Source organism: Ixodes scapularis, unplaced genomic scaffold (genome assembly GCF_016920785.2).
Source record: "Ixodes scapularis isolate PalLabHiFi unplaced genomic scaffold, ASM1692078v2 PGA_scaffold2__306_contigs__length_199485367, whole genome shotgun sequence".
NCBI classification, from domain to species: Eukaryota; Metazoa; Arthropoda; class Arachnida; order Ixodida; family Ixodidae; genus Ixodes; species Ixodes scapularis.
The window spans coordinates 102,627,201-102,654,133 of record NW_024609857.1 but is presented as its reverse complement, the minus strand read 5'-3'; the positions used below and the strand labels follow the sequence as shown (position 1 = coordinate 102,654,133).

General features: G+C 46.5%; 1 protein-coding gene across 1 annotated transcript in view; it reads left to right on the top strand.

The window, feature by feature from the left end:
* LOC8028071 (transmembrane protein 135) overlaps positions 1-23,730 on the top strand; it is a 69,148-nt gene extending 45,418 nt beyond the window's left edge. Inside the window, exons 8-13 of the mRNA XM_029970239.4 lie at positions 4,625-5,012; positions 6,087-6,254; positions 13,764-13,904; positions 14,737-14,835; positions 16,888-16,955; positions 23,430-23,730. Coding sequence (XP_029826099.3) covers positions 4,625-5,012; positions 6,087-6,254; positions 13,764-13,904; positions 14,737-14,835; positions 16,888-16,955; positions 23,430-23,568 — 1,003 coding nt within the window. The 3' untranslated portion in view covers positions 23,569-23,730. The remainder of the gene's footprint in view (positions 1-4,624; positions 5,013-6,086; positions 6,255-13,763; positions 13,905-14,736; positions 14,836-16,887; positions 16,956-23,429) is intronic.
* The last annotated feature ends 3,203 nt before the right edge of the window (positions 23,731-26,933 follow it).

The following is a 26,933-nucleotide window of genomic DNA, read 5'->3' as shown; positions in this document are numbered from 1 at the left end:
TTTTTTTATAAAAACTTTTGTTAGATTGCTTTGTAAAAAAAACATGGACGCTTTGAGAGAGACAAAAAACAAGTGAAACGAGATTGTTGCATCTTTGTCCTTTTTATTAAACAACCGGAATATAGCCGCTGTACCATCATCGAGTGATTGTTGCAGAAACTTGTCTCGTAGAAATGGGAGCCCAAAAGTTCGTCGCAATCACTTGTGTTGTATTGTATTTATTAGATGCTGCAGGCCAAGGCCGGCAGAAGGAAAAGGCATTTCTGCCTGACCAGTCCTCTCCGCACGTCGCAATTCAGCAGTTGTACATCTGGAACAAAATATTAACCGCACAATAATCGCTAAACAACAAATGCGAGAAATGCAAAGAAGGAACATATACCTAAGCAATAGGTCATAGTACATATTCTGTTACTGCTGAAAAGAGCACGATTGAATAGTAAATAGTAGATGACCCCCATCAGTAAACCAAAAAAAGAAAACAAAAACTTCGAAAAGAGGTAAACTGTAAAAAAAATTAATTTTGTCTGAATAATATGCATATATCATGTATATATAGCTCAATTTTAATTCGAGCAAAATAATAAAAAGAATAGCTGGTGAGAGTTAGCGAAAAATAGGGACTGTAACGCAAAGTTTAATAAACAGCAAACTTTTGGTTAGAGTTTACCTTCAAATGTATTCATCAGGCTCGTCGGATATTAGATCAGGGTATAATCGTCATGGTAAAATAACTAATTAACTATAATCTCTTCGTTATTTTTTTTAATTATTGGTCTTAGGGGTCGTGTTGTAATCGCATGTATTGACGGCAACTACTATTAGAGGCCAGACCAATTTAAATAATTTGAGAAAAGTTAATGGTTTTTGAGATATTAATCGATAAATTTTACCTGCACTTCTAGCACCGGGGCAGAAAAGTTTAGGGCAGTGTACTTCCGGTATGTGTATTGGGAGTAGATGCCGTGAACTTTTTGCGAACCTGAGGTTCCAAGATCAAACCAAGGGGTTCGGAAGGTTCGTAAAGTTTCGAGACGTCGCACTTATTATATAAAAAGGAATCGACGACTTTCGAATTTTCGGTGCTGAGAAGTTCGATTGTTTTCCAACTTCCAATTTTTCGCGCTACGAAATTCGACGATTTTCGCACTTTCGATCCTGCTTAGTTTAAACGTTCGACGAACTTGGCCCTTGTAAACAAAAGTTCGACAAAGTTCCAACCAAGTTCACCACTATGGGTTTGAGGCAACGAATATAAATGACACACGATGTCAATGTGTGAAATGAAGTTGAAATTTCATTCATAGTTTTGCCGTTAGCTGATCGTGCCACAAACGACACACTTGGAAAGCGCTGAATGATCGCTTTGGGGTGTCCTCGGCCTCGTACCTCACAGCTTCTTCTTTCGACTTCCGCACACAACCTCTCCCGCGCACAACCCCGTAGGTTGCCTCGAGGTAACCTGTGGGCCAACAGATCCCTGATCTGCAGGCTTGAAATTCAGCTGGGGCGCTTCGCTGGGAGCGTCCTCCATAGAATTAGTCTTTTTTGAACGCAAGTCCCTTAATTTCCTCACTTGAAGGGAAGGCGCGCGCGGAGAGCGACGCCGATGCACTACAGCGAACGCTGAATCGGCGCTTACTCCATTATCATTAGTAACCGGCTGTATTTTACAACAGCCAATATCTCCATTCAACTTCCAAGCAGCGGCGATTCGGTTAAATTGATAACAACCGGTCGTGACCTGATCAGCTGTATTAGGCCGAGTGGTCCCCTAATTTAGTCTGGTTGCATTCTCCTCAACCTTGACTTGTGTCGGGTGGTGTGCCTCTGTTCAGTGTTTTCTCGGGTCATCCTGCCCCCCAAAAAAACACCCAGAGCAACTAAAAAATTTTCGGGAAGCCTGAATGCCTTTGTGTGAATGAGTTGTCCTGCATATTTAGCCGTCTTATGCCAGTATTACATTTAGGCGACGTTTGATCGGACTGCTACTAGTTAGGGAAATAACTAGGAAGTACATTCACCTTCCCGCCCCAAGGCCTTTCGAGGAACCGTTCAACCAGTTCAACGCTTGTTTCGTAAGTTACGACAAATAACGAGTAATGCAGAGAGTACCGTCAGTATCACAGCACCGAGAAGGAAGGAGTATCAACGAATAAAACGTGGGGGCGCCAATGAGCTGGTGTATGTTAATAATAGCCTGGACAACGTTTTTGGTAAACTTTGTTGCACATTTCGCGATCTGTTCAGATGATCGACATGAAATCATGTCGATTCATGAAAACTTAGTTTGAAACTGCGGAATTTGATTTTCATCCGTGAAATTCAGACTCTGAACTTAAAATCGAAACTTTAGACCTTTTTGACCTAGGACCTAAAAAAAATCCGAAATATTCGATTTTTTTAACTTGAATTTTAAATAAATTCGAAATGTTCGATTATTTCGAGCTATCTGTAAAAAAAATTCGATATGATCAAACTCAAACTTCCAAAAACCGTAGCATTGTCGAATTATTCGAATTCGAACTTCAGCGGGGTACTAAAGTTGCGAACTTTTCAAATGCGAACCTTGCGAGAATCGAAAGTTTCGAACCTTTCCAACCCGAACTTCGGGAGGTTCTCGGCATCCTTAATTGAGATACAACTAGTGTCACTAAACAAAGCTTATTTAGTGACTCTAGAATTTAGATAAAACCAGAAATTTCTGGTTGTATCTTTTTTTTTTTTTTTTTTGTATCTAAAAAGTTTCCATACACCTTTCTGCAACGGTGCAGGAGGTGACGGTAAATCGAACGTGCGCACTGACGCCTGGAAGAGTGACGCCGTCGTATCAATCATGTCGTCACTATTTCGGCAGCGTGTCTTTGGTGGATGCGCCGACGACGCAAGTGATGACGTGACCTAAACGACTACGTCACTCTTCCAAGCGTCGATGTTGTTGTCGTTGTGGCCGGGGCTTGATGCGCACTTTTTGCGCGCAATTGCTAAATCGAGCAGGGGAAAAAAACGCGAAAATTGATCGAATAATATTTAAAAAAAGCAACCTTTTCGCAAGTTTTTTTTTTTAATTGGTTTGGCTTGTATTAGTAGTTGCCGTCAATACTGCGATTTCAACAATAACTCTAAAACCACTTATTACAGAAGTTAAGATATTTTAGCTAATTAGTCAACTTACCGTCATAATTATTTGGTCATATAATGTCCACCTTGCTTGATAAATACATGATGAAGACATGTCTTCTAATTCTCACCCCCTGTATAGTGTTATAGACAAACTTCAACGCGAAAGATGTGCGTGTCACTCTTGCACCCCGAATATTCTCTCTTGCTCCTTTCGCAGTTCGATTGTGCCGTTACGGCAGATTTTATTCGCGAGTCATTGTTAGCTGTATAGTCCGTTGCAACTCAAGAAGGTAGTGCGAGGGAAAAGAAGGCCGGGGAGGAGAAAACAGGCGGAGCGCTGGAGAGAGGAGGAGGTTTGCCTCTCTCCTCTCAGCGTTGTCTGCTTCCTTCTCCACGGCCTTCCTTTCCCTCGCCACCGGCCCATTTTATTGGTTAATGCTATTATGAAACACCCACCTTGAGATATACAGAGTTTCCGTGAAATCTACAATGCGGTTTGTGCAGGCAAGTTATACGGCCACTAGTATTAACCAACAGTTGGCTAAATAACAGAAATTAGTTAATTAATTATTTAAAATGTGAAAATATACAAATGGTTCCAATTAGCAACTTTCTGATCGTCATCGAAAATCACAAAATCAATCAGTTTTAGAAAGATCTTGGGCGAGTGGAAAGCGATGTGGTCCGCCAAAGTAACCACTCGTGCAGCAGGCACAAGGCTGGGATCAGAAAACCCGGATGGCAACAGACGGAAAAACCTCGCAGGTGCACCAATAGCCTCGATCCTGCTGCACGAGTCGTAATTTGAGCGCTCCACCGTGCTTCCCACGGGCTCCAAATATTAACCGACTTAGTCGACGGCGCTCGAAGTTTCTAATTAGAACTGCACGTTCATTTTCAGCAATGAAAACGTTAACGTATTTTAGTTATTAGCCGACTGATCGTTACGATTAACCCCAATTGCTATGTCCCCCTGGCCATATAACTAATCTGCACAAATCGCATTAGTAGATTTCACGGCTTTTCCTAAAGAAATGTGGTAAGCTTAAAGAGAAACACTCTGTATGGTTGGTGGTCATCATCTAAGAGAAGCTACCATAAACAAATATTTATCGTGAAATGCGAACTGAAGATTCACTACAAGTTAAGTCAGGGGTTTCCATACTTCTCGACCTCGAGGAACCCCTGCCTGCCTTTAATGCCAGTCAAGAACAACCTTTCCGTCTCAGCAGTGATGCAATAAAACAGTGCAGAAGCCTGCAGAGCCCGTTAACAGTAAGGCAGATATTAGCTATGGCTCATATAGTTACGTACCAATTTGTGAGCTTGACAAAACCCTGAGGGTACTCTGGGGAGCCACTGTGCTCGTATGAATTCAGTTTGGGAACCTATGAGTTTAGGTATATACAGTGCTGCTTCCGGAATAGCCTAAAGCTGCCTATACTTGATTTGTTGGCGCATTGTGAGACTTCTGGAATCAGAGAAGGTTCTCTCCTTTTAGGCACCTCTTTGGAGCGGAAGAACTACACGGCACTGAGAGCAAGAAAACCAAACACGCTAGTCTCCTGGTAAACGGTGGTTGCCAGGCCAACGGAATTGAGGACGGCAAGGATCCCCGTTGTAACGCAACCAGCCCCGTCAACGGAACTGCTCGTGTGAACGGAAGCGGAATCGTCGACGGCTTCGATACAAGAAGTTCTAAAGAGACCAGTCATGCCAAAAGGATCGTTCACGTCGATGGGAACAGAGACGTCAACGCTAACGAAAAATGCTTTACTAATGAACAGCTTCCAACATTGTCTTCACAACGCTGTCTTGCGGTCAGGGTCCTCACTTCTCGCCATCTCAGTTGTCAACATCCGTTCGGCTGCCTGGCTCAGTTTTGTCGGGTAAGAGACAGCCGCGTTAAGTGGTCGCGCTATTGATCGGCTACCATGGTCTGCCCATTTAAAGTGAAGGGATTACAAAATTGTATACTATTGAATTAAATGCTGAAGAAACCATTGCGAAATATTGAGTTCCAATGTTAAGTTCTTTATTAGAAGAATACAAACACAAGTGTGAAAGAAGCATGCTCGCACGAAGAGCTATACTGGTCCAGAAGCTTTTTCAACACAGAAAACTTTTTTTCTGTTCTTTTTTTTTTTTTTTTGAAAAGATGATTGAATTATTTTTATTCAGTCTCTCCTTGACTAGGGAACCTTCATGTGCGCTTTGCACATGAAAGCACCCTATACCTTGACGAAGCTTGCTGGCGTAGTTGTGGAGACCACGATGTTGTCATAGTCACAGGAATCATATCAGGCTGACGATAGTCGAATGCGGCTCATTGATTGAACACGCGAGCCCTGCGTGCGCTCCCCGAGGAATCATATTCAGTTACAATCAATGCCTTGGCGGACATCCGGCTTATGCCTCATATCCAGTCGCTGCGGCGACGGAACCAGCCGAGCCTTAACAATGTTCAGAGCACAGCGGGTGCCCTGCGTATATTGCCCAACCGAGCGCGTGGAGGATAAATATTGACGGCATACGACCGGCCACAAAACACACGCCCCTTGTTCTGTTTGCGCGCTAACGAGATTAACGCTTATTGTTTCGTGCTTGTGCGTGACGACGACAAAATAATGCATGATTTTCTGATATGAACGTCAAGGATTCATACTGAACAATATCTGGCGAAAGTAAGGAAATCCTTTCATGGTCCGCTTAAGCCAATTTGAGGACACCAGCTTCCATTTGCGGCCATTCAGGCATGACTTTATGAGTAAACATAATTGCGGTCATTGCGTGTAGTCATCTGCGAAATATAGAACGAGCAGTCGTGCGCGTACACACAAAAAGAAAGAAAACGAAAGCATTAATGGAATTTGTCGCGCAGGTGAACGGATTTGCTTACCCTAGTTTCTTTTCTGTTTCCACAGCTAGCAGACATCTAATCAATTTGGCTTTGTATCGTACAGAACATGGCCAAGTTCGCCTCGCTGGGTTGGGCGGTAGGCTTTGGCATCAGCCTGCTCGGTGACCTGAAACGGTTACCGGGTCGACGGCGTCCTTTCCTGGCGCACGTCTTGGGCCCGTCCTCGTTGCGCAGCGCGTGCTTCTTGGGCGGCCTCACCGGCATCTACAAGGTAGGTCTGCCCGGTTTTTCCTTTTCCTACAATGTGACATCTATGGTTCTTCTATAGTATTTTTCAGCAGTAGCCCCGTTGCAGGTACGTTTCAGTTGTATTCGCGGCGTCGGCTTTGTGCTCGGCAGAAAATTCCGTTTCACGTGCGCTCGCGCGTGCACCGTTTCGTGACGTCAGGCAGAGGGGGCGCACTTGGCTCTGGTCAGGCGGCAGTGTGTCTTGTACGGTTGGCGGGGGACGCCGCTTTACATTCCTCACCGTAGAACTCGGTTTGCGTGTATTATCAAATGTAAAGTAACTCGCCACTCTTAACGGTACCTGTCTTGATTTAGTCTTAGGAAGGCACGTTGACTCATGTGCGCTGAGCGTTCCTTTTCATACATATTTCAGTGATAACAATGTTGTGTTGTAAATGATCGAGTAAATAAATAGTAATATGCATAGAAGTGGATGTTACTATGCGCAGTAGCAGCTATCCAGGACTGGGCAGGATGTATCGCAATAATATCTAGAGATACTTTGAGTAGCCGTATCTCTAGCTGTATCGAGTTACTTTTGAAAGATGTGTTCGTATCTAGGTAGTGAAATGCATTTTCGATATATTCCTTGTATCGCGATACTCTGCAATGCTTCGGTATTTTGTTATATTTGTCGAAACCTTTTTTTTTTTTTTTTAACGATATATTGAAAGCTATTTTTTGGTGCAAGGAGTCCCATAATTCGCACATCCTCCTCCATAGGGAGGGCGCCTGATTCAAAAGCGATCGTTGTCATTCAATCTCTCGTTCACAAAATTTGATGAAGTAGCTGGGCGGTCGCAGTACTGCCCAGTGACCAGTCATGGGCACGTTACCAGTAAAAAGTAACAGTGTTAGTTACCTATGGGGAAAAAGTAACTCTGTAGTTACAGTTACGGGTTTCAAAAAAGTAACGTGTTACAGTTACAGTTACAGCAAAATCAGTAACGTCGTTACTTTCTCGTTACAGTACGAAAATTGGACTCAAGGAATCACAAACCAAAACAATAATATTTTAGTTGTTACACTAGAGTGAGAAGAAAGGTAAACTGAGATATTAGAAAAAATTTGAACCCGAAGGGTGTTTCTTTTGTTTTTTGCGTCATTCGCCATTTCAGCATTTTGATGTGCATAATTTATTTGCAATAATTGTTATAGCCTAGAATCAACCGTTTTTCAAAATTGTCACCGGCACGCGTCAGTGAACGTTTTGGTTGATATTTCACTTCGAAACGAATGAGGATATCCCTTATGGGATATACTGGGAAGCAGGCCTAAACATTATGATCAACCAACTAGCCCACCAGATGATCGTGATGCAGGCCAAACAGCTTCGAAAGAATAAAGGGGGAAAGAAGACAATTAACTTCTGGTGCTTTAAGAGTGTACCGACCACCCCGGCGTCTATGTCCGAAACGCCAACTGTAGTAGTCGTGTTCACTCGAGAGCCTCCGAAAAGAATGAATAAGTTAAACAAGCGCCGGCTTTTTCCACAATATGGGGACGGCTTCCTTAAGAACTAATAGAGATGAGGAGACGGCGAACGGCTGGGTGTAAAAAAGACAGCACGGACACATCCCAGACACAGCACATATGGAATACTCTGAGACATATCACACGACCACCGACACCCGGAGATGGTCCCCACGAAAGAAGAGTGAGCCAAACATTGTTTGGCCGTAGGCAAACAATGTCTGTTTCACCGAAGCGGCGCCTACCACCGTAGGCGCCGCTTCCTTTATCTCTCAGTTTCGTGCTTACTCGTCCCTCGTCCATTCTCGGTCGTGGGCTAAACCAGGCGATTTCTTGCTTGTTTAATCCGTGACCACGCTTCTTCTTTTCTTTTTTATCAGCGAGGAGCTTGGAGAAAAATACATCAAGATGGCAATTTGTTCATGTCCGCGGCAGTGGATTCTAATTTATATAGTAAAAAGAAAGTAACTGTAACGGCCTAAACAGTTACAGTTACCCAATAAAAAAGTAACAGTGCTACAGTTACAAGTTACTAGTGTTAAAAAGTAACGCGTTACAGGTAAAAGTTACCGGAAAAGTAACTAAATACCGGTAACGCGTTACTAGTAACTAGTTACTGCCCAAGACTGCCAGCAGTGACGATATTTAAATACGGCTCATAGATTAAACCCGAGCACTGCGTGGGCGCTCGATTTGGACTCGTGACAATCGATAGCTCGAAAAGAATTCGGGTAGTGGCCCGTGTCCAATCGCTGCAATGAAGACAATAGCCGAACCATAACAATGTCTGGAACCCAGCGCGTGCCCTGTGCCTTGCAAACCCCAGCGCCTGGCTATGATCAAAAATGGCGGCATATAATTGCCTCCAGATCAAGTGGCCGCTTGTCCTGGTTGCGAGTTGAGGGGGTGAACGCTGCTCGTTTTCCTTTAATTTTGTTCTGCGACTTCTATTGCGTGTGGTGAAATACGAACGGGTGCTTTGCAGGTCATTAACGTCAGGGATTCGTTCTAAGCGGTATTTGCGCAAAGTACAAAAATCGTTGCATCGCCAATTCAATCATGATGTTTAAGTCATAATACTGAGAAAAAAAAACTTGAGGCTGGTTCCAAGTACGGTCATTTGTAAGATCAGCAGAATAAGCCCCTTCCAGAAAACCATCTACTCTTTCCACTTTAGCAGAGCGAACGCTGTGAAGGAAGTGAGTGGAGAGAAGGAAATCCTCAGTCATGAACAGTTGCGAACTTTGGAAAAGGCTTATCTTCCTGCACGGGACTACAGGTTAAGCCTTCAGGCGAAGCTCCTCCCACCTCTTTCCACTTTAGCAGTGTGAACACTGGAGTACAGGTGGCCTCCTCGCCAGCGTTCGCTCTGCTAAAGTGGAAAGAGGTGGGAGGAGCTTCCTCTCAACTCTTAACCCGTCACCGACTTTAGGTCTGGTTTCGTTGTTCAATCTCCCTGTTCTGGGTGACTCGAAAGCACGTAGGGCAACCGATTCAGACGCACCCCCACAGCAGAAGATGGATGTTTTGTCAAGCATGGCGCGTAGTTATTTGCCTCCCGTGGTTCAATTTGGGCAACAATTGATAGTTGGGCGCGTTGGTGGGAATTCATCGTAGGGAACAGTGCGAAAAACGACGACGAAGAAGCCCACGTAACGAGCGCAGCGCTCGTCACGTTTGTTTCTTCGTCCTCGTCTGTTTTGCGCGCTGTTTCCTACGCCCTTATCAATTTCGGTTTGGACTCACGATGGGTCGGCCGCGCGCCCTTTCGTGGAAAGGAGACAGGCTGCTGAAGGAGCGGCGACGTATACGCAGCAGCGCGAATGGGTCCGCAACCGCCGCAAAGCCGCTGTCGCCTCGACTTCCAATGCGTCCAGCGCTTCAGATTCCCTTGCCAAAGAGCACATCGCTCGCCTGGAAAGCCGCCGCCGAGAACAGAACCAGCGATGTAAAGGGCGCCGGCGGGCCAACGCCACGGACGACGATCGTGCCACGGAGGCCAAGTGCAAGCGCGAGGCCCGGCGACGACTGCAGTCCACGCCGGCTGAACAGTTCCCGGGTGCGACGGCGAGGTTCCGTAGGGAGTTCGTGGAGAACCCGCTTGGCGTCAACTGCGCCGTGTGCGACCGACACTGGATCGCCGGAGACGTATCCACGATCGGCGGGCCGGCGGCGGCGTGTCGGACGAGGAGAAGTGGGAATCGGGCGCGTGCGCGTTGCGGCAGTGTATCGAGTACAGCTCCGCTGGTCTTCCTTCTTCACAACAGTGGAAAGTCTGAACGTTTTTTTTTGTTTTCCTTTTCATTGCACACTCGGCCACGCACGCGCTCGCTCGCCGACGCCCGTGGCAATATATCGGACAATAAATGAAAAAGAAAATAAGGAATTTGGGCTATTTCACTTGTGCACGCAAGAGGGTCAGCAGACGCGACCAGCCCCATGAAGGACCTTTTTTCCGAATCTTCGTCGACTTATTTACTGATGTGGAGAGGCATGTTGCAGCCTACTGTACAACACCCCTCAGCGGTTAGCTTTCGAACTAGGATGAGTTTATCTTCTCGTGCGTCTTAGTAGTCTGGAATCACGCATTCCCTTAAAATGTGCTACTGGCACCATTGCAACTGGCTGACTGTCTAAATGGGTCTTGGTAATAAATAATATTTCGTGTTTTCGGAGTTTATTTTTCGCCATATTTGGAGGGTGTTTTTTCTAGTTTATTTTTTGCCTAAACTTCGGAGTTTATTTTTGTGCGATTCTCGATTCTCCGAAATTCGGAGCTAAATCTTGCAGCGTTTACTATATTAAAAAATATATTATCCGGGTGTAAAGGAATGCTAGATTCAAGAGAACACACTTCTATCAATTAATATTTCTTCGGCTCAGGCACGTAGCCAGGATTTTGATTCGGGGGGGGGGGGGGGGGGGGGGGGGCTGGGGGCTCATACCGCATTTGCCTTAATGTTAGACGAAATCGCTTCACTCTGAAAAAAAAAAAAGGGGATGTAAACGTTACACCCTTTGTCACAAATACGACACCCCAAAACTTCAGTTGGATGTACAGCGCACAGACGTTGCACCGACGCTACCAAATTTCACGAGCGGTTTAATAGCCGAGTTGTAAAACTCATTAAAATAGTTAATGTAAGTGTGACTGACTGCAAAAAAAGTTTTCGGGATTTTGTCGGCTCAACTGCAAAACCTGTGCGTTTTCTTTCCTGTGGACTTTGATACGTACTTTAGCTGTTTTATATGTCATATCGCACCGTCATCAACCCTCTCGCAAAAGTTAGGGAAGTCAATTCCACGTCAGCGCCCTGTACATCCAACTGACGTTTTGGGGTGTCGTATATGGGACAAGGGGTGTAACGTCTACACCCCCTTTTTTTAGAGTGTTGAATAGGAAACATTTTCCCCCCAAATGACGTAAAATGGGTCATTAATTTATTTCTAGCCATAAAGATGCTAACACGTGCTATCATCTAGTGTAGAGAGATGATGAGCGATACAAAACGACATGCATTCAGCAAACTTTGGTTTCGGTAGTTGTGCTTCATTCTCTATGAAGCACAACTTCATAGAGAATGAAGTTGTGCTTACGCAACAACTTCATTCTCTTTTACTTACAAATAAATCAACATACACGTGGCGGCTGAGTTGACGGCGGGTAAACACTATGACGGAAATTATTCAAGTCACAATGACTCATAACTCGGGTCTGCAATTTTTATTGAAAACTCTATCAACGAGTTTTGAAAGGATGAATGAAAGCCGAGAAGTTGAGGATGCTCTTTTCCTCCACATACTTTAACCCCCTTTTCCTTGGAACACTGGAAGCTGCGCTTGGTTTTGTGCAGTGTTGGGAAGTACTTTGAGTACATTGTACTTGGAGTACTACTTCGAGAAGGTTTAGAAAACTTGTCCTTTCCTTAAAGTACATTCTCTGAGCATGTGCACGCTTGTACCTTACTTAATGGGCCCCAGAAGAGAAAAAAAAAAAATTTAAACAGTCCAATTGGGACACGCGTGTCAAAAAATAAATTTTACGCAAAAAATTAATAAATTAGAGCAATATTGACTGCAAGAGATTTATTTGAAATTCTACGCGCAAAGTCCACGACGTCACGGGTCATTCTGGAAAAGACCATCTCGGTCGTGAAGGGGAAGCCGATCCACCTCACCTCCACGCGCCCGAAATGCCGAGAGAGAAAACAAGTGGAAAGGACGTAACTGCCGACTAAATCGCATCTCGCGCCGTCAATATTTCTCAAAAAAAATTTTTTTTCGCGTAAAATTAATTTTTCGGCACGCGTGTCCTCCCTCCCCCTAAGGCTGTTTAATTTTCTTTTAGGGGTCAGCTTGGAAAAAATGAGTTAGAAGTGAATTCTAGTGTACTTTTACCCCGTGAACCCGAATACCCAAACTATTTGCTGCGTAAGTATTGTTGAGCGCGAGGAAAAACGCAAAAGACAGTCGCTGTCCGTGACGTCATCGACGGATCTTTAGGCTGCCCAAGGCTAGGGAGGCGGGGCTTCAGCACTATTTTGAAATTACTCTTATGGCTCCCCGGCGCGTCGCATTGAAATAAAATTTTGATATCTGTTATTCTAAAGGTCAAATGAAAGCAATTCAAGCGTTTTTTCTCAAATGTAGAAGTGCCCCATCTTCCCTTTAAGGTTTTTTTTTTATTATTATTTTCCGAAGGACGTACAACTCCCGGCTTCAAAGTACATTCCTTAAATTTGGTCTTGTTAAGTTTGTATCACAAAATGAGGCTTTGTCAACTCTGAAGAAATGTTGGGGGGGGGGGGGGGGGGGGGGATGTTCTACTCTCGCCATAAACGCGAGCAGACGACGCATTAAGCGCGAGACACATGGACGGCAGAATCGTCCGATCCGACGTCCGATCCGACAGTACGAACGCCGCTCCGAATCGCCACACGCGACAGTTTGAGACACACACTTCCGAACTTGCATGCGACACGACTATCCGTTCGGCTCCGCCCAGGAGATCCAAGCACTCCAGCGGAGGTCCGCGTTCACAGATCTCTGGTCCTAGATTGACGGTTTCGCTCACACGAGCGAAGTTAGAAGCTCGTTCTCGTTAGCGCGTGCATTCTTTGCCGAAGCCATATTTCTCGAATGGGTCAGCGGGATCCACGCTTCCGGCTTCCCCTCGCCGTTCGCTTCGTCCCGCCAGACTCAGTGCGTCATCATGACGTTCGCTCTAGCTGTGCTGTCATTGGCTGGACGCATCCGACAATCCGTCCGCCGTGCGAAACTATCTGGCGCGTTGGACGCACGTCGGATCGCCGATCCGGCGTCTGAAGCGACCAAATTTTTCGGATCAGGCAGTCGCATTGCCGGATCGGACGTCGGATCGGATGGATTTTTCGCGCATGTGTCTCGCGCTTTACTCCGTTTCTACAGGGGGCGGCTTTCGCGCAGCATATCGAAGTCTTGCTACTTCTCGCTCAATCAGCGCAAGCAGGGAGGTTAAAAATGTTAGGGGAGGACACTCCTCCACGAGAGGATTGCTTGCGGAAGCTACGGGGCTGACGTTGTGCTTTCTCCTAGTGCTCCTGGCCATGCTCTCTCCGCAATGAAAGATTATGTTAGAAGGTAATTGTAAAGTAAAAGTAAAAAAAAAAAAGAAAAAAAAAAAAGAAGTACTTTACTTCGAGTACATTGCGCCTGGTGTATTTGCTGCTTTACTCGGAAGCACATAACCTGATATTTACTTTGTAATTTGCTAGAAGTACTTTTTATATGTACCTTACCCAACACTGGTTTTATGCTATACCTTCCCGTCGCTTTCTCCGTTCTATCAGCGCACATATGTTGAGTGAATTGCTATACTATGCACCTCTACACGTAAGAGGGGAATCGACACACGCGTCGGCTCCTTTCGATAAGTCGACTAATGTCACCTTTGTGTGTTAACGCGGTCGGTGAATATAATTGGGAATTTTATATTATTTCAATGATAATGATTATATACTATGTCGACTTCTTTTTCTAGCTGCTGAGCTGCTCACTCCGCTGGGCAAGCAATGGCCAGCGGGACTGGCATGGCTTAGTGGCTGGCAGTGCAGCTGGTTTGGCGGCCGTTGCAGCACCAAACTCCAACGCCTCCCTCTACCTCCTCTGGAAGCTCATCGAGGTGCTTATACCGTGCTATCTTTTGGTGCGCTGGTCAACGTTCCGTGACTTGTACGTAGCGCGGTGGACGCTACGAGGGTTTTATTGACTATATGCCTTGACCGCATGCCGACCTATGGCCGCCCACAGGGCCCTGTCGTTCCTTCTGTTTTACTCTGAATTGCGCGTGGCCATGATGTTACGAACCGCAGTTGGTCAAATAAAATCATAAATAAAGGTATAGGCTTAACTAGTGTGAGGCTAGTATGGCCACGCAGTGGTTCACGCGGTAGATTAGAAGCGGAGCTGTGCGGTACAACTGCCTACCTGTGTTATTGAGCGTGCATCACGCAGTATATTGATACACGTTCGCTTTGCCGGGACGATATCCATCCCCATCGAAACGAGCAGAGGCGGGAATTGAGCCCAGCATCCGTGGGGGTTAGAGGGCACAAGAGGATTTGCCCCGGCATCATGCAGTGACGGTCATTGAACGAACAGCGGCAAAATGAAAGGTGTTTGTATTTAAAACCTCACGGAGTTCTCTGTCAACATGAGCGCTCAAAGATCTCGTTTCCGTGTGCGGAACGCCGGGACGCAAAGAGGGGCGTTTAATTTTACATTTGTGTATTTCGGTTGTGGGGCCCTAATCTGGACACTTGGCGAAGAAGTCGGCGAGAAATCTGACGGCCCTGATTGGCCAACGCCGCACTTGACCTTGGCGCCGGCCAATCATAGCCGCCAGATTTCTCGCCGACTTTTTCGCCATGTGTCCGGATTAGGGACCCTGGAGTGACGCCATGAAACTGAAACTCGTGTTTGCACCTGTGAGAAACCTTTTCGTATTTTTCTAGTTGGCGTATTTGAAGAGCGCGGACGAAAACTTGGTTCCGAAGTTCAGCAACGCTCCGGTGTTTCTTTACTCGCTCTGCACGGGGATTATGCTTTATGCCGTGAGTATCCTTTTTACGTAGGCATAAATTCTAGTGCCAATAGTACACTACAGTGCAAAGTGCGCTTTAAAATCTCTATTCTGAAAGGAGAAGATCTAAGTGATGTAACAAGCCAATAAAGAAAATTCTTTCAACTAAACAAAAACGGGCATTCGCTTTGAATTTTGCCCCTAGATTATCTCCTGTTCCACAATTCCGGTTTTGTTTCTTGTTACGTTCATGACCAACTTTCTGGGACATTCCGTGGAATCAAAAATAGACTTCAAGGAAATATCAAGATTTTAATTGATTTGCGTTCTATAACACTCGAGGAATAGACCGATCTTACTAGACAGTTTCGTTGCTCCACCGCTGCCGGCATGCATTATGGGAACTCTTTCTGCACGCGCGACAGCCCCGCTCATGGTGTGCGCGAGCAACGCATGAGAGGACACGAGCCGTCTCGTGCACTGGCACCTGTCTTCTGTGAACTACAGTTATTGCGATGTCACGCATGCGGGGAACGCTTAGTGAGAGCGGTCTATTACAGACCACGGGAACATTCTGATCTCTCGTCAAGAAAGGTAGAAATTTATCATTTTTTGTGAATGTGGTCTATAGTATTCAATGCAAAGGAACTATGGAGCCGTGAAATAAAAGAACTATACGCGCGAAAAATATTTAATGCTGCTTATTGTTATGTTATGACTGTCATCTAAAATATTTTCGGGGAACATTGCGATGTTTGTTGTTGTTCAGTTGTTGTTGGACATCCGCCGCAAGGCGCTGATGTTCGAGAAAGTTGGTGATGCATATCGTAGCTGTGATGTCTGTCGTCCTGTTCTTGACTTGCAAAACATTCTTGAGAAGATATAGTACACTGAAATCGAGTTTAAGACCATTTTTCTCAAAGACACGCACAATGAATCTCTTACATGAGCAGGTGTGGGAAAAAAAAAAAATCAGAATGCCCTGAATACGAACTAAGGGGTGTAAATCCGCACCAACAAACATGTAGTCGAATAAATTAATCAATACCCCCTTGCGAAGAAAAACACAAACATAATATACGCTAATTAACGATACACGTAGATGAGTATCGCTGACGGGTAATAACAAACAAAACCAGACATAAAAAAATATAAAAGCAAAGCCGTACATATTGTTTTTTTATTATTATTGTTACATCACATTCGGTAGCAATATCGTCTGTGAGAAAATTCCAGTTAGTAATAAACCGAGCGAGAGGTGAGATTATATTCGCACATCCGAGTAGAGCTACTAAACAAACTACGCTTAATCGGCGGCCTATTTCCCCATTTTCTTGTGAGCTCCGCCATTTTGCTGGTTAGTGCAGAACAAGCGCAACTAACCAACATTACGATAAAACAAAACAAAAAAGCGACCTCCCTAGCTCTATAGATACAGTGCCAGGAAACTCGCTCTGTCGCGGACCGTTTTCACGAAATCGGAAGGACGAAAACCGAATTGCTGCGATTTCAGATAAATTAGTTTCATAGATAACTGGTAACCATGATTTAAAAGGTGGCTGATCTGTGGCTCCTTTGAAGCGTAGCTTAGTGAGTTAGTCTCATCCAGGCGAAGAGAAATTTGCGAGAGGAGCTCGCAGTAGGTGAGCACGAACAATGCCATGTTGCAGGCACGTAGCCAGGATTTTGTTTCGGGGGGAGGGGGGGGGGGGGAAGAGGAGGAGGAGGAGGAGGAGGAGGAGGAGGAGGAGGAGGAGGAGGAGGAGGAGGTCCCAGCAAAATGGAAGATTTCGTGGGGGGGGGGGCCGGGCCCCATGCCCCCCCCCCCCCTCCCCCCTGGCTACGTGCCTGCCATGTTATATGCAGAAACGCTGTTTACGAACAAGTCCGCGTTTGCCCACACCAGGTTTCTACGCACTATACGTGCATAGAAACCTGCGCACGCGCCGTGTGGATAACAGCGGCACCGCAAGGCGTGACATCAGGGCCGCGTGTTGGCGTATAATAGGAGGAAAAATAGGATTAATTTCTGATGGGTAACATTAAAGCGTACGGTGTTTCCTCGTTCGTTTATTTTTTGCAGGCCATCTTGGAGCCTCACAACCTGAGGCCTCAATACCTCAAGTTCCTAGACGACATTTGCGGAAACTTGTACGTACCGGCAGCATGCGTATATCGCACGTCCCATTACAAAATAGTTAGCCGAGCCAGTATATGGCTCTTCGTCTTCGTTGTTTGGCCTCTCCATCCCTCATGGCCGTTTAACTATCGGGGTTGCACGATTACCGAATCGCTAATTGTATTTAGCTATTTTTTTTTTTTGCCAACCGCGTAGGCGTAGATCCTCCGATAATAACGTTCCGTGGAAGCTGCCTGTCACGTAAAACTTCCCACTTCCTCAATGGGCTTGTGTTTATGCTGTGTTGGTTCACGATAAATACGTTCAGAGAGCGAACGCCAGCGCGTGGCTTTAAAAAGTCCTTTTTTTTCTCCCTCGAGCTATTGGGGGGCAGACAAAACATTTTGCAGATAGGCGCTCGGTGAATATGCCCTTAATTAACGCGTGTAAAATACATAGGTAGGGCAGACGAGATGTGTTATGTGTTTGTTGTTTGCCTTCTTTTTTATACTTCTTCTCACAAGCATCTGCAGTGTAGACAAAGGCACAGTCGAGCTCAGTGGCAAGCTTTGTTTGAGCGAGAACTCCCGCATAAAAGCCGCTTTCCAAAGCCGCACGCCCTTGCGCCTTTATCAGCGCAGCAAATGTTTGTGAGATGGAGAATAGTACACTCGGTCACAACTATTGACGCCACTAGAGTCAAAGGTACGGGACCGTGTGCACTCGCCGCCGGTTATACTCCATGTCACTAGTTGTGTGCAGTGCAGGCGGAGGGAACGCCAAGCGAAGAGAAGGAAAGGGCGAGCAACAGGAAGGCGGGACGGGAGAGGAGGGCAGTGGAGGGCAAGGGCAGAAAGGGAGAGGACTAGGAACGTTTGAGAGGAAAGGAAGTTTCTCTCCTCCTTCCCAGTCTTCCTAGTGCTTTTTCAGTTGGCATTTCCAAGAAATTTCCACTTGATCCAAGGATCCAGTTCATTTTACTTTAAATGGGCTTTAATACCCCTGTCAGACGGGCTAGTTTAGTGTCACTACAAGCGAGTGCACTTCAACCGGTCGAAACACACTCCAAGTGTGTTGGTGCGACACGGAAAAACTTAGTGTCACTCCAAAATGATGGCAATGACGATGGGTAAGTAATGGGCACGCAAAATGTCAGAGTGCATACGCATTTTTTCATAAATAACTTTGTCGTCTTATTAGAAACACGTTACCACACATTGTTGCGCTAAGTCACGAGCTTTAATCCAAATTTAAATCTTAATTGATAATTACGATTAGCCATTACAAGCCAGTGATACACGTCCGCACGCCGGTACGATGCTCATCCAGATCGAAACGAGCGGGGGTACGAATTAAATCCAGGATTCCTGGGCTCTGCAGCGCGAGCTTTCGCTCCGCGTGCTCCGAGCTAGTGTGCGCGAGCCCACTCGGCCAGTCGCCACTCGCCACAACGAGACATCATGGAGTGTGTGGAGGACGAGCTGGAGGGCGATATCCGCGATGTTGGACAGTGGAAGCGCGTGGTTGGGTTACTTTTCTCCGTGAGAGCCCGACGCCTTTCAGATGAGAGGCAGCTGGATCTGGATGCCGACGCACAGGCAAGAATTTCAAGTGACATCGATCAGCAGCCGCAGGTTAATGCCTTCATCATAGCCGCTCTCATGATTGACAGCCTACCCGTGATCAATCGAAAACGGCGGACTTTCCAGAGGAACGAACGGTGGTTCGGAGACACTTTGCCCCATTTGGGCGAGTTCCATTTCAAGCAAGCCTTTCGCGTCTCTCCTGCCACGTTCAGATTCCTGGTGAAGTCTTGTATAGGTGCCTCCTGGCCGTCGCTGGCCGTCGCGCAGGGGCCAAGGCTGGAAACTAGTTTAGCCGCTTGTTTTTTCTACAATGCACTACTTTCCTGCCAACAGAAAACAAATGCGCATCTAATATTACTCCTATAAAAATAATACTAATTTTACGCAGCGTTAATTTCCTCTATTATTTTTACTCCTTGAACACTGCTATCGAGATTACACACTTGGTCTACCGGAGCGAGCGTAGTGTGCTCCGCGAACTCACTTCATTGGAAGTGTGTTCTTCGGGCAGGGCTGGGGATTGAGCTCAGGATCACTGGGTTCTCCTTCTCCCAGCGCGAGCTTTCTCTCCACGTAGCCCCTTCTGGTGGCCGCTAGCCCCCTCGGCCACCGATACCCCTTAATAAAGGCACGTTAAAAAAAAAAAAGAAAATGCAGTTTACAATTCTCTGTAATGCCACAATGGAGCGCAGCTCTTGAGGAGGAGGGAAGGGTACGAAGGGGAGGGTATGCAGCTGCTTCCCCTCCGCACCCTCCCAACCTTCTCTCCTGTTCCCATCCCACTAAGCGTAAAACTTTCGCTAAATTTCCCGCTAAATTAAGCCGGGAAATTTTCCCGCTGAATTGACGTGTGACGTCACATGACACGTCACCTGAGATTTTAAGTGTGACGTCACGTGACGTCACACGGGTAAAATTTTCCCCCTAAATTTAGCATAACAATTTTCCACCAAACGTAGCAACATCTTTTACAGCAAAATTTAGCGGGAACATTTTACGCTCGTGACGTCACACGTGACGTCATTTTCGGAAACAGCCTTTAATGCAACGCGCGGTTACGCCGACGCCGCTCAACTCAGAAACGGGTTCCTAGGAGCTGTGCTCTAAAACAACGTTACATTAATGAACGATTTTTACGCCAATTGGATGATTCTGATCGATCATCGCCAGCCAAGATAATGAACGGAGCAGATCCAGCTTTGGCATTTCGCTTCGTTTTATGGAAGTCTACGAGGAGGCCCTGAAACTGCCTAATTAGATCATAATTATCCTGTTGTCTCGAAGAGTTACATGCTGAAACAAAAGCACGCTCCATCATTCTCTGCTAACCAAGATAGCCGTTGAATGACTGACTTTGTCGTCGTCTTTTATCGATTCGCGCTGCGCTAATCTTGGTTCAGATCAGCCTAAACTCCAAGTCCATCAATCTATTTTTTTTTTTTTTGCAATGCCACTCTTCTACATGTCCTCTCTTTCACGAATTTCTTTTTCTTTATAAAATAAAACTTACGCCACCCTTTTGGATTCTGTGTTATGTTTTACTGTTGAAACACCCCTATTGATGCCACGCACTCGATCGAGCGAAGTGAGTTCGTCAAACTCACTCCAAGCCATGTGTGTTCCTCAGGAAGGAGCCGTGTGACACACTACAGAAATGACACTAAGGGCGAAGTGCACTCGCTTGTAGTGACACTAAACTAGCCCGTCTGACAGGGGTATAAGCCTGCGGTGCGAAAGCGGGAGCGGACTAGAGGCACAACATTTTTCTTATTTCTTTAAGTCTCAACATAGCAAATGTCCCCTCGCCTGGCGTTACCTTCGCCTGTATTGCACGCAACTAGTGACACGAAGCATTGAGCTCTGCGCGCTCAGGCCTCCTCTCTTCGAACCAGAGGGAGAAAAATTTTTACTCAAATCACCCATGTCCGGACAGTAAAGACATGTACAAGTTACTGGAAAAAAGTAATTAAATACTATTATTCGTTACTCGCTTAAAAGGAACTAAGTATGTTACTCGTTACTGAGAATCAAAGGAACGCTTTACATACATAGCTCTAAAGTAAGAAGTTACTTTCTCGTTAATCTGAATGTGTCATTTTTCTGAAACAGTAGCCACCCTCCAATAGTTTGTGTCGTTAATAATGCCTAGCTTTTTAACGCATGTTTTTAAAATCATTGTTAATGTTTTTTTTTTTCTTTTTTTCTTTTTTTTGCGGTGGTGGTTACAGGCGCGAGCTGTGGTGAAAACAAAACAAAAAAGTGGCCGCATCTCTACGTGGTGAATGATGTTGATTGGGGCGAAGCTCTGGTGGTGCGCTGATGATACTGATTTTATTGTTCATAGGTAGTGCTGATGGTTATTGCTCACAGGTAGTGCTGAGTTCCGGGTTATTGCTCACAGGTAGTGCTGAGTTCCGGGTTGCGTTTCGACTTCATTATTACTGCTTTATGGTCGGTGAAATGCAGAGCCAGTGGTTCTTCTAGCGGTCTAGCTTGGATCCGCTAGAAGCCGTGGGAAGGCATCTCCACCGCTTAAGTCAACGGTCCATGTCAGAAAGAGAATGTGTGGTATGGATCGTGGTTATATATGCAGTTGACCGCAGCGCCCTCTCGTTTAAAAACGTTGAGCCAATGCATGCAAAGTTTAACGTGATTATATACGCATTTGACCGCAGCGCCTTCTTCTGTATAGACGTTGAGCGGCTACATGCAATGTTGGAGTGTAGCAAGCGGTCCTGAGTTCGAACCCCGGAATCGGCCCACCTAAAAAAAAAAAAAAAAAAAACACGTACGCCCGTACTTTTTTTTCTTCTTTTTTTTAAGTGGGTTGATTTTGGGGGCAGTGCAATCGATGCGAGCACGGATGCCGGACAAAGCTAGACCCTAATACCCGTGTCCCACTAGAGCGACATAGAGGAACAAAAGACAAAGACAAGCCTCAAACCAGAGTCTTTCGCGATTTGAGACGCTTTTTAGACTGACGGAGGCTATGCTCAAACACGAGCATCATGCACGCGAGGGTATCTTTTGCAGGCTTGCAATCGCTCGTGCTTATTTCGCGAGCACCGAACGACTAAACGCCTGCCAAAGATACCATCACGAGCATGCTGCATGGGTTTGAGGCTTGTCGCTGTCTTTTGTCTCTGTCTGTCGCTCTAGTGGGACGCGGGCTTTAAGCCCGCGTCCCACTCTTCTCAAGTACTCGACTCCCCGTAAGTAGTGCAAGTAATGTACTATCGCGGACAATATGAGCTGAAACAGCGCTCCGGCCTGTACACGGTACTACCTGCGCCGCCTGTCGCATCGCCCCGTAAACACGGCGCACCCTGAGGCCGAGATAAATTCTCACTTGCGCTCATTGCGCCGCTGCGCTCTTCCGGCCGTCTGCTAGCGAAAATATTGGTCGACGGAACCACCATCACGATGCGTGTGCCGTGTAGCCCAATGTTTACGTTTTCAGCTAACATGCATTTCAGTGCATTTCAAGAAAGCACCGAAGTGTAAAATGCGCTGTCACGCTCGTATCTCCTCTAGGTGCGCTGCCTGACGAAGCTGCCTTGGCCCCTAAAAGGAGCCGATCTGAATATCATCGAAAACATTTAGAGGCGCATCAAGATAGCCATGCCACGGCGTCCCCTCCACCGCGCCACTGCCTACAAATTGTGGAAAGCAATGGGAGGTGAATGGGAGTGGCTTCGGGGCTGAGCCAGACTTCGTGGCCGCGCTCTATGATCTCTTACCAGACAGGATGAGAGCCGTGGTTTCGGGTCAGGGGAGAAGGACGCGGTATTAAATTATTTTGCAAGTTTTACTGCGCCTCAGGACCCCCTGAACTGGACTCCTGCCGATTGGAACAAAGCTTGATGCTACGGTTGCGACACACTGCTTGACGCCTTTAACCAGCGCATACTTTTGAGGTGTGCCTCCTTCATCCCGATCTTCTCGTATAGTGCGGTTGAACTTCCACGCCGACTATTAATCGTTTGTGTCTGAGATTGTCCTCTGCAAATATTCTTTCGATTAAATTTCAATCTCCTTCTCCTGGCAAATATATGACTGTTTGTCCCACCTTATTAGACTAAGAATTCGTAAACAAAGAACTGGTGTCTTGTTAGCAACTTGTTTTGCTTGAACGTGGGCCCAGTAATAAAAAAAAAATGTTACAAAACCTTCTCAGTAACATGTATGCTTACCGTATTTTGAACATCTGTGATCAGTGAAACAGAAAAAAAAAAAAAAACCTTGGAGCCGGACTAAATCCGGCATACAGATTTCGGCCTATATTTTACGATGTCCCACTTTGTGCATGCACCTATAATCATGCAAAAACAACCTGCAACGTCTTTTGATATGACTTTCAAAAAAGGTAATCGCAGTTGAAATTTAAGACACTTCAATATTTTATCTTTACCAGTCAGCGTTTTTTCTACGGGATTTTGCGCGATAGAGTAAAGTAAATCAATTCCAAAGGAGGGACGACAAGTGTAATCTTTTGTTCCCCCTGCCGCCCTACCACACATGCCCGCTGTCGCACCCACCGTCTCGCTTGCAGACAGCCGGAAGAGCGCAGTGGCGCAGCGAGCGCAAGTGAGAAAATATCTCGGACTCAGGGTGCTCCATGTGTGCGGAGCAAGGCGACAGGCGGCGCAGGTAGTACCGTGCGCCGGCCGGAGCGCTGTTTCAGCTCATATTGTCCGCGATAGTACTGCTCTAAACCAGCAAGTCATGTATCGCTCTAACCACTTTCCGCTTCCTATTTAATATTTCTTACCAGCGAGCGGCGCGGTACTACCGGACTGTTTTATTTTTTTATGTGTGTGTTCGTGTGTGTTTGTTTCGATTCATTATAATATCAAAAAAAAGGTGCCTTGTACCATGTGTCATCTTTTACCTCACTACTTGTATCTCTTTCTTCTTCAGGTTATCCAAAATGAATCGCGCTCCATTGGACATCTTGGGCTTTCAATCATCGTCGGCTTTTCCGGATTTTTGCCCCGTAAATCTGGACCCGAAGCACGTCAGCAAGGGATACCTCCAGAACGTGCTCATCTGGTCATAACCACGCCTGTCTTAGATAACCACAAGCACATCGCTGACATAGCATGGAAGCTTGGGATACGCGGGCATGCTTACACGAAACTTGTACCTCGTGGAAGCGGACGTCATATTTTAACGGTCACCACAATTTTATCCCGAGAGCGTAGACAATTAAAATTATTCCCATGGCTTGTTGTTTCTGAAAGTCGATCGTTGTGGTGTTGACCCAGACATTTAAGGCTGCGGTCCCACGGCAGCCATCTTGAACAAGGCGTTAGTTCAACCAATAGATGGCGACACGCACCCGTGGTGTGGCCGAAACATTGGTTCACAGTAAGATGGCTCGAGCACCATCACGTTCCCCTCGTGGCCTTGCTCGCGCCGCTGCCAGCTGTGCTCAGCTAGCTCAAGGCAGAGCGGTCACTCCGGTCGCAACGGACGCAGTCGTGGATAACGGGTTCGTTTCAGATGTCCTTTACACAGCTATTGTAGGCGCACAGCAGATCTTCGTGACTGCTCCGGTGAGGACGGTGGACCTCGCGTCGGGCAGGAAACCGTCCGCCATGTTTGTAAGCGTAGCTGGGTTGGCTGGGTTCATGGGCGTACCAACCGGGGGGGCAAGGGGGGCGCTTGCCCCCCCAGGTCCCAGAGGGGGGGGGGGGGGGGGCAAGGCATGTGTTTTGCCCCCCCCCCCCCCCCCTGAAACAGCCGCGCCACTGGGCAAGGCATACACTGGCCGGCCGCGCCCAAGGGATTTGGCCGGGAACTATTTGGAATTTGCTCTGTCAGCTCGTGCCGCCTAAGCAAATAATCCGAAAAGAGGCGGCTTGAGTTTCCATCGGAGGAGGAAATTCCCAACAAGTTATGGATTATCCTAGCGGCTCCGCATCATCTGGAGAGTCTGTGCAAAGGACCGTTGAAGAAACCAACTTGGTCTCGACTTGCTGGCGGACCCGATGATTGCGTTTATCCCTCCGACAAGGTCAGCGCGCACTTCTCCCGAATCTTGACGGCATCGGGGATCACGCTTCCTTGGCGCATGGATATACTTGTCTGCAACTGCGGAAAGCTAAAAGACCGGCGATTTTGAGACTGTCTGGCGGTACCACATGGTGAGCAGATTGGGAATTATGCTCGTAAGCGTTTGCACTGCGAAATTGTATCTAAACAAAAGGCGAAGCTGTTTTTTGTTTGTTTTTTTCGTTGAAAGTAGAGTACAAAGGCCTAAAAATGGCAGCACCCCAGGGCCATCTGGAGTCTCAAAAAGTTCATATTTTCGCAGAAGTTCTGCTGCGAGATCATCGTAAAAAGGCGCAACGAGCTCATTCGATATGTGCTCTGTGATGTTGACGTTGCCACTGTAGACATCTAATTAATTAGTGTCTATTTTGAGACAGGCTCTCCTGAAGTACTGCTTCTATATCCCGCTTCCATCCCGAGTCGCCTTCCAACAACGGTGTCAACTTCTCGCTTCCGACGTCTCGGTCATCCCGTCGACCCAGCTGTCTTGGAACCTGCTTGCTACAAGTAAATGATGTTTATCATCTCGTTTAATGTAATATGTTTGAGGGCAGCTGATAACTACTAATATTTGTCTTTTCGTGATTTCTTTACCTTGCTTATGTTCTGCCCTCAGTAGGGTAATATGATTGTTTGAGCTCAAATGCCCCCCCCCCCCCCCCCCCTTTCCTCTCCTCTTTTCTTGCGATGAAGTCGCGTTCAGTTCAACGCCGCTTCGTGGAACAACTTTTGAAGGAATGGTGTTCGATTAAATGTCCCGACAGACTTATTCACCTGCGTCAGCCCCTGGGCATGATTGCTGGCATGTCACATTTCATATTGTTTACTGCAGTCAGAGTTGGATGCAATGAAAGTCGGCACGTGGAAATCATTATTATTTACCTTTCACCCCTTGCCTTGATAAAAGCAACAGCGAAGTCTGTAAATGTTGCAGTTTAGTTAGAACAATCAGAAGTTTGTTTTCCGAAATGAAAAGCTGTCGAGAATGTACTTTTTTTTATAAAGTAGGGCTGGGCAATTAACCGATTGACCTTCCAATTATTTTATTTAAGCTTTGATTGCGATTAATATTTTCACCGATATAGCGGTTGAGAGGTCCACTGAACAGGAGAAAATAAAAACAGAGCTTCCTTATGCTTTCTCGTTGCTGCCGAGCTCTCCCAAAACATGAGCTCCAACTTCCCACTCCATGGAAAGCACGCAAACAACGCCATTAGTCATTAGGAAGTTTTAGTATACCGTGCTTCCCCCTTTACTAAGCCTTTCGCAACGAAGAAACCGCCACTGCGCCTGCAAGCCGATGGCCTTCGCTGTAGGGTTCCGGGTAGCGGAGTGGCTTAGCGGAGGGGGAATTACGGTCCACTAAAACTCCCTATTGTTAACTTGGGACTTGGTTCAAAAACGAGACAAGTTTGACCGAGGCTGGGCGACCTTGGCGATAGATTCTGCGTCCCCAACGCTGCGATGTCAAGAAGGAGAGGGAAGATTTCGGTGTTGTTTCGTCTCCGGCAAAGCTTCACCTCGACCAGAAAGTTCGACAAGGTTCTTATGCAGTTCATGACCGGCTCATCAATGAAGTGCAACGACGGTTCACACAGGATGGTTCCGACATGCTCCTGAGGCTAGAGCAAATCCTCGTCGTCTCAGCGAAAGGGAAAGCACCGTTTTCAGAAGGATTCAAAGAGCGCCTGGGGATTCACGCTTCATGTTTTAGCCTGATGCTAATCAGCCTATTTTAGCGATTTCGGAGAGGTCATTCAGCGGCCTCCGGCGCCTCCGGTCGACACCGTCTTCAGTAGGTGCCTCCGGTCGACACCGGCGCCTGCGGTCGACACCGTCTTCAGAAGGATTCAAAGAGCGCCTGGGGATTCACGCTTCATATTTTAGCCTGATGCTGATTCTGATCCGCCTATTTGAACGACTTCGGAGAGATCATTCAGCGGCCTCCGGCGCCTCCGGTCGACGATGTCCCAGTCCCGACTTACTCATCTCATTCTCCTTCATGTTCACCAAGAGAGAACTGCTGCGGTCGATCTTGTGCAAGTCATGAGGAAGTTCGTCTCCACAACCACAGAAAAAAGAAAGACACATTTGGAAGCGTATAACATTTAGGGATCCCAAGCAATGCGAATACTATGTCTATTGTGTTAATTTCTTTTCGTTTGATGTTTTAGTTTATCTTTCGGATCTTTTCATGCGCGGTGGATTTATATTAGCAATAAACTTCTAATTGTGCCTTTTCCGCCCTTGGAGTTGTCCCTTGTTGTCTTTAATCGCTAAACCCCTAAACCCCACAGACCAAAGGAAATTGAGTGTGTGTTCTCCTGTTGTAGAATTCGAGGTGTGAAAGGCGCCGACTTGACGCGC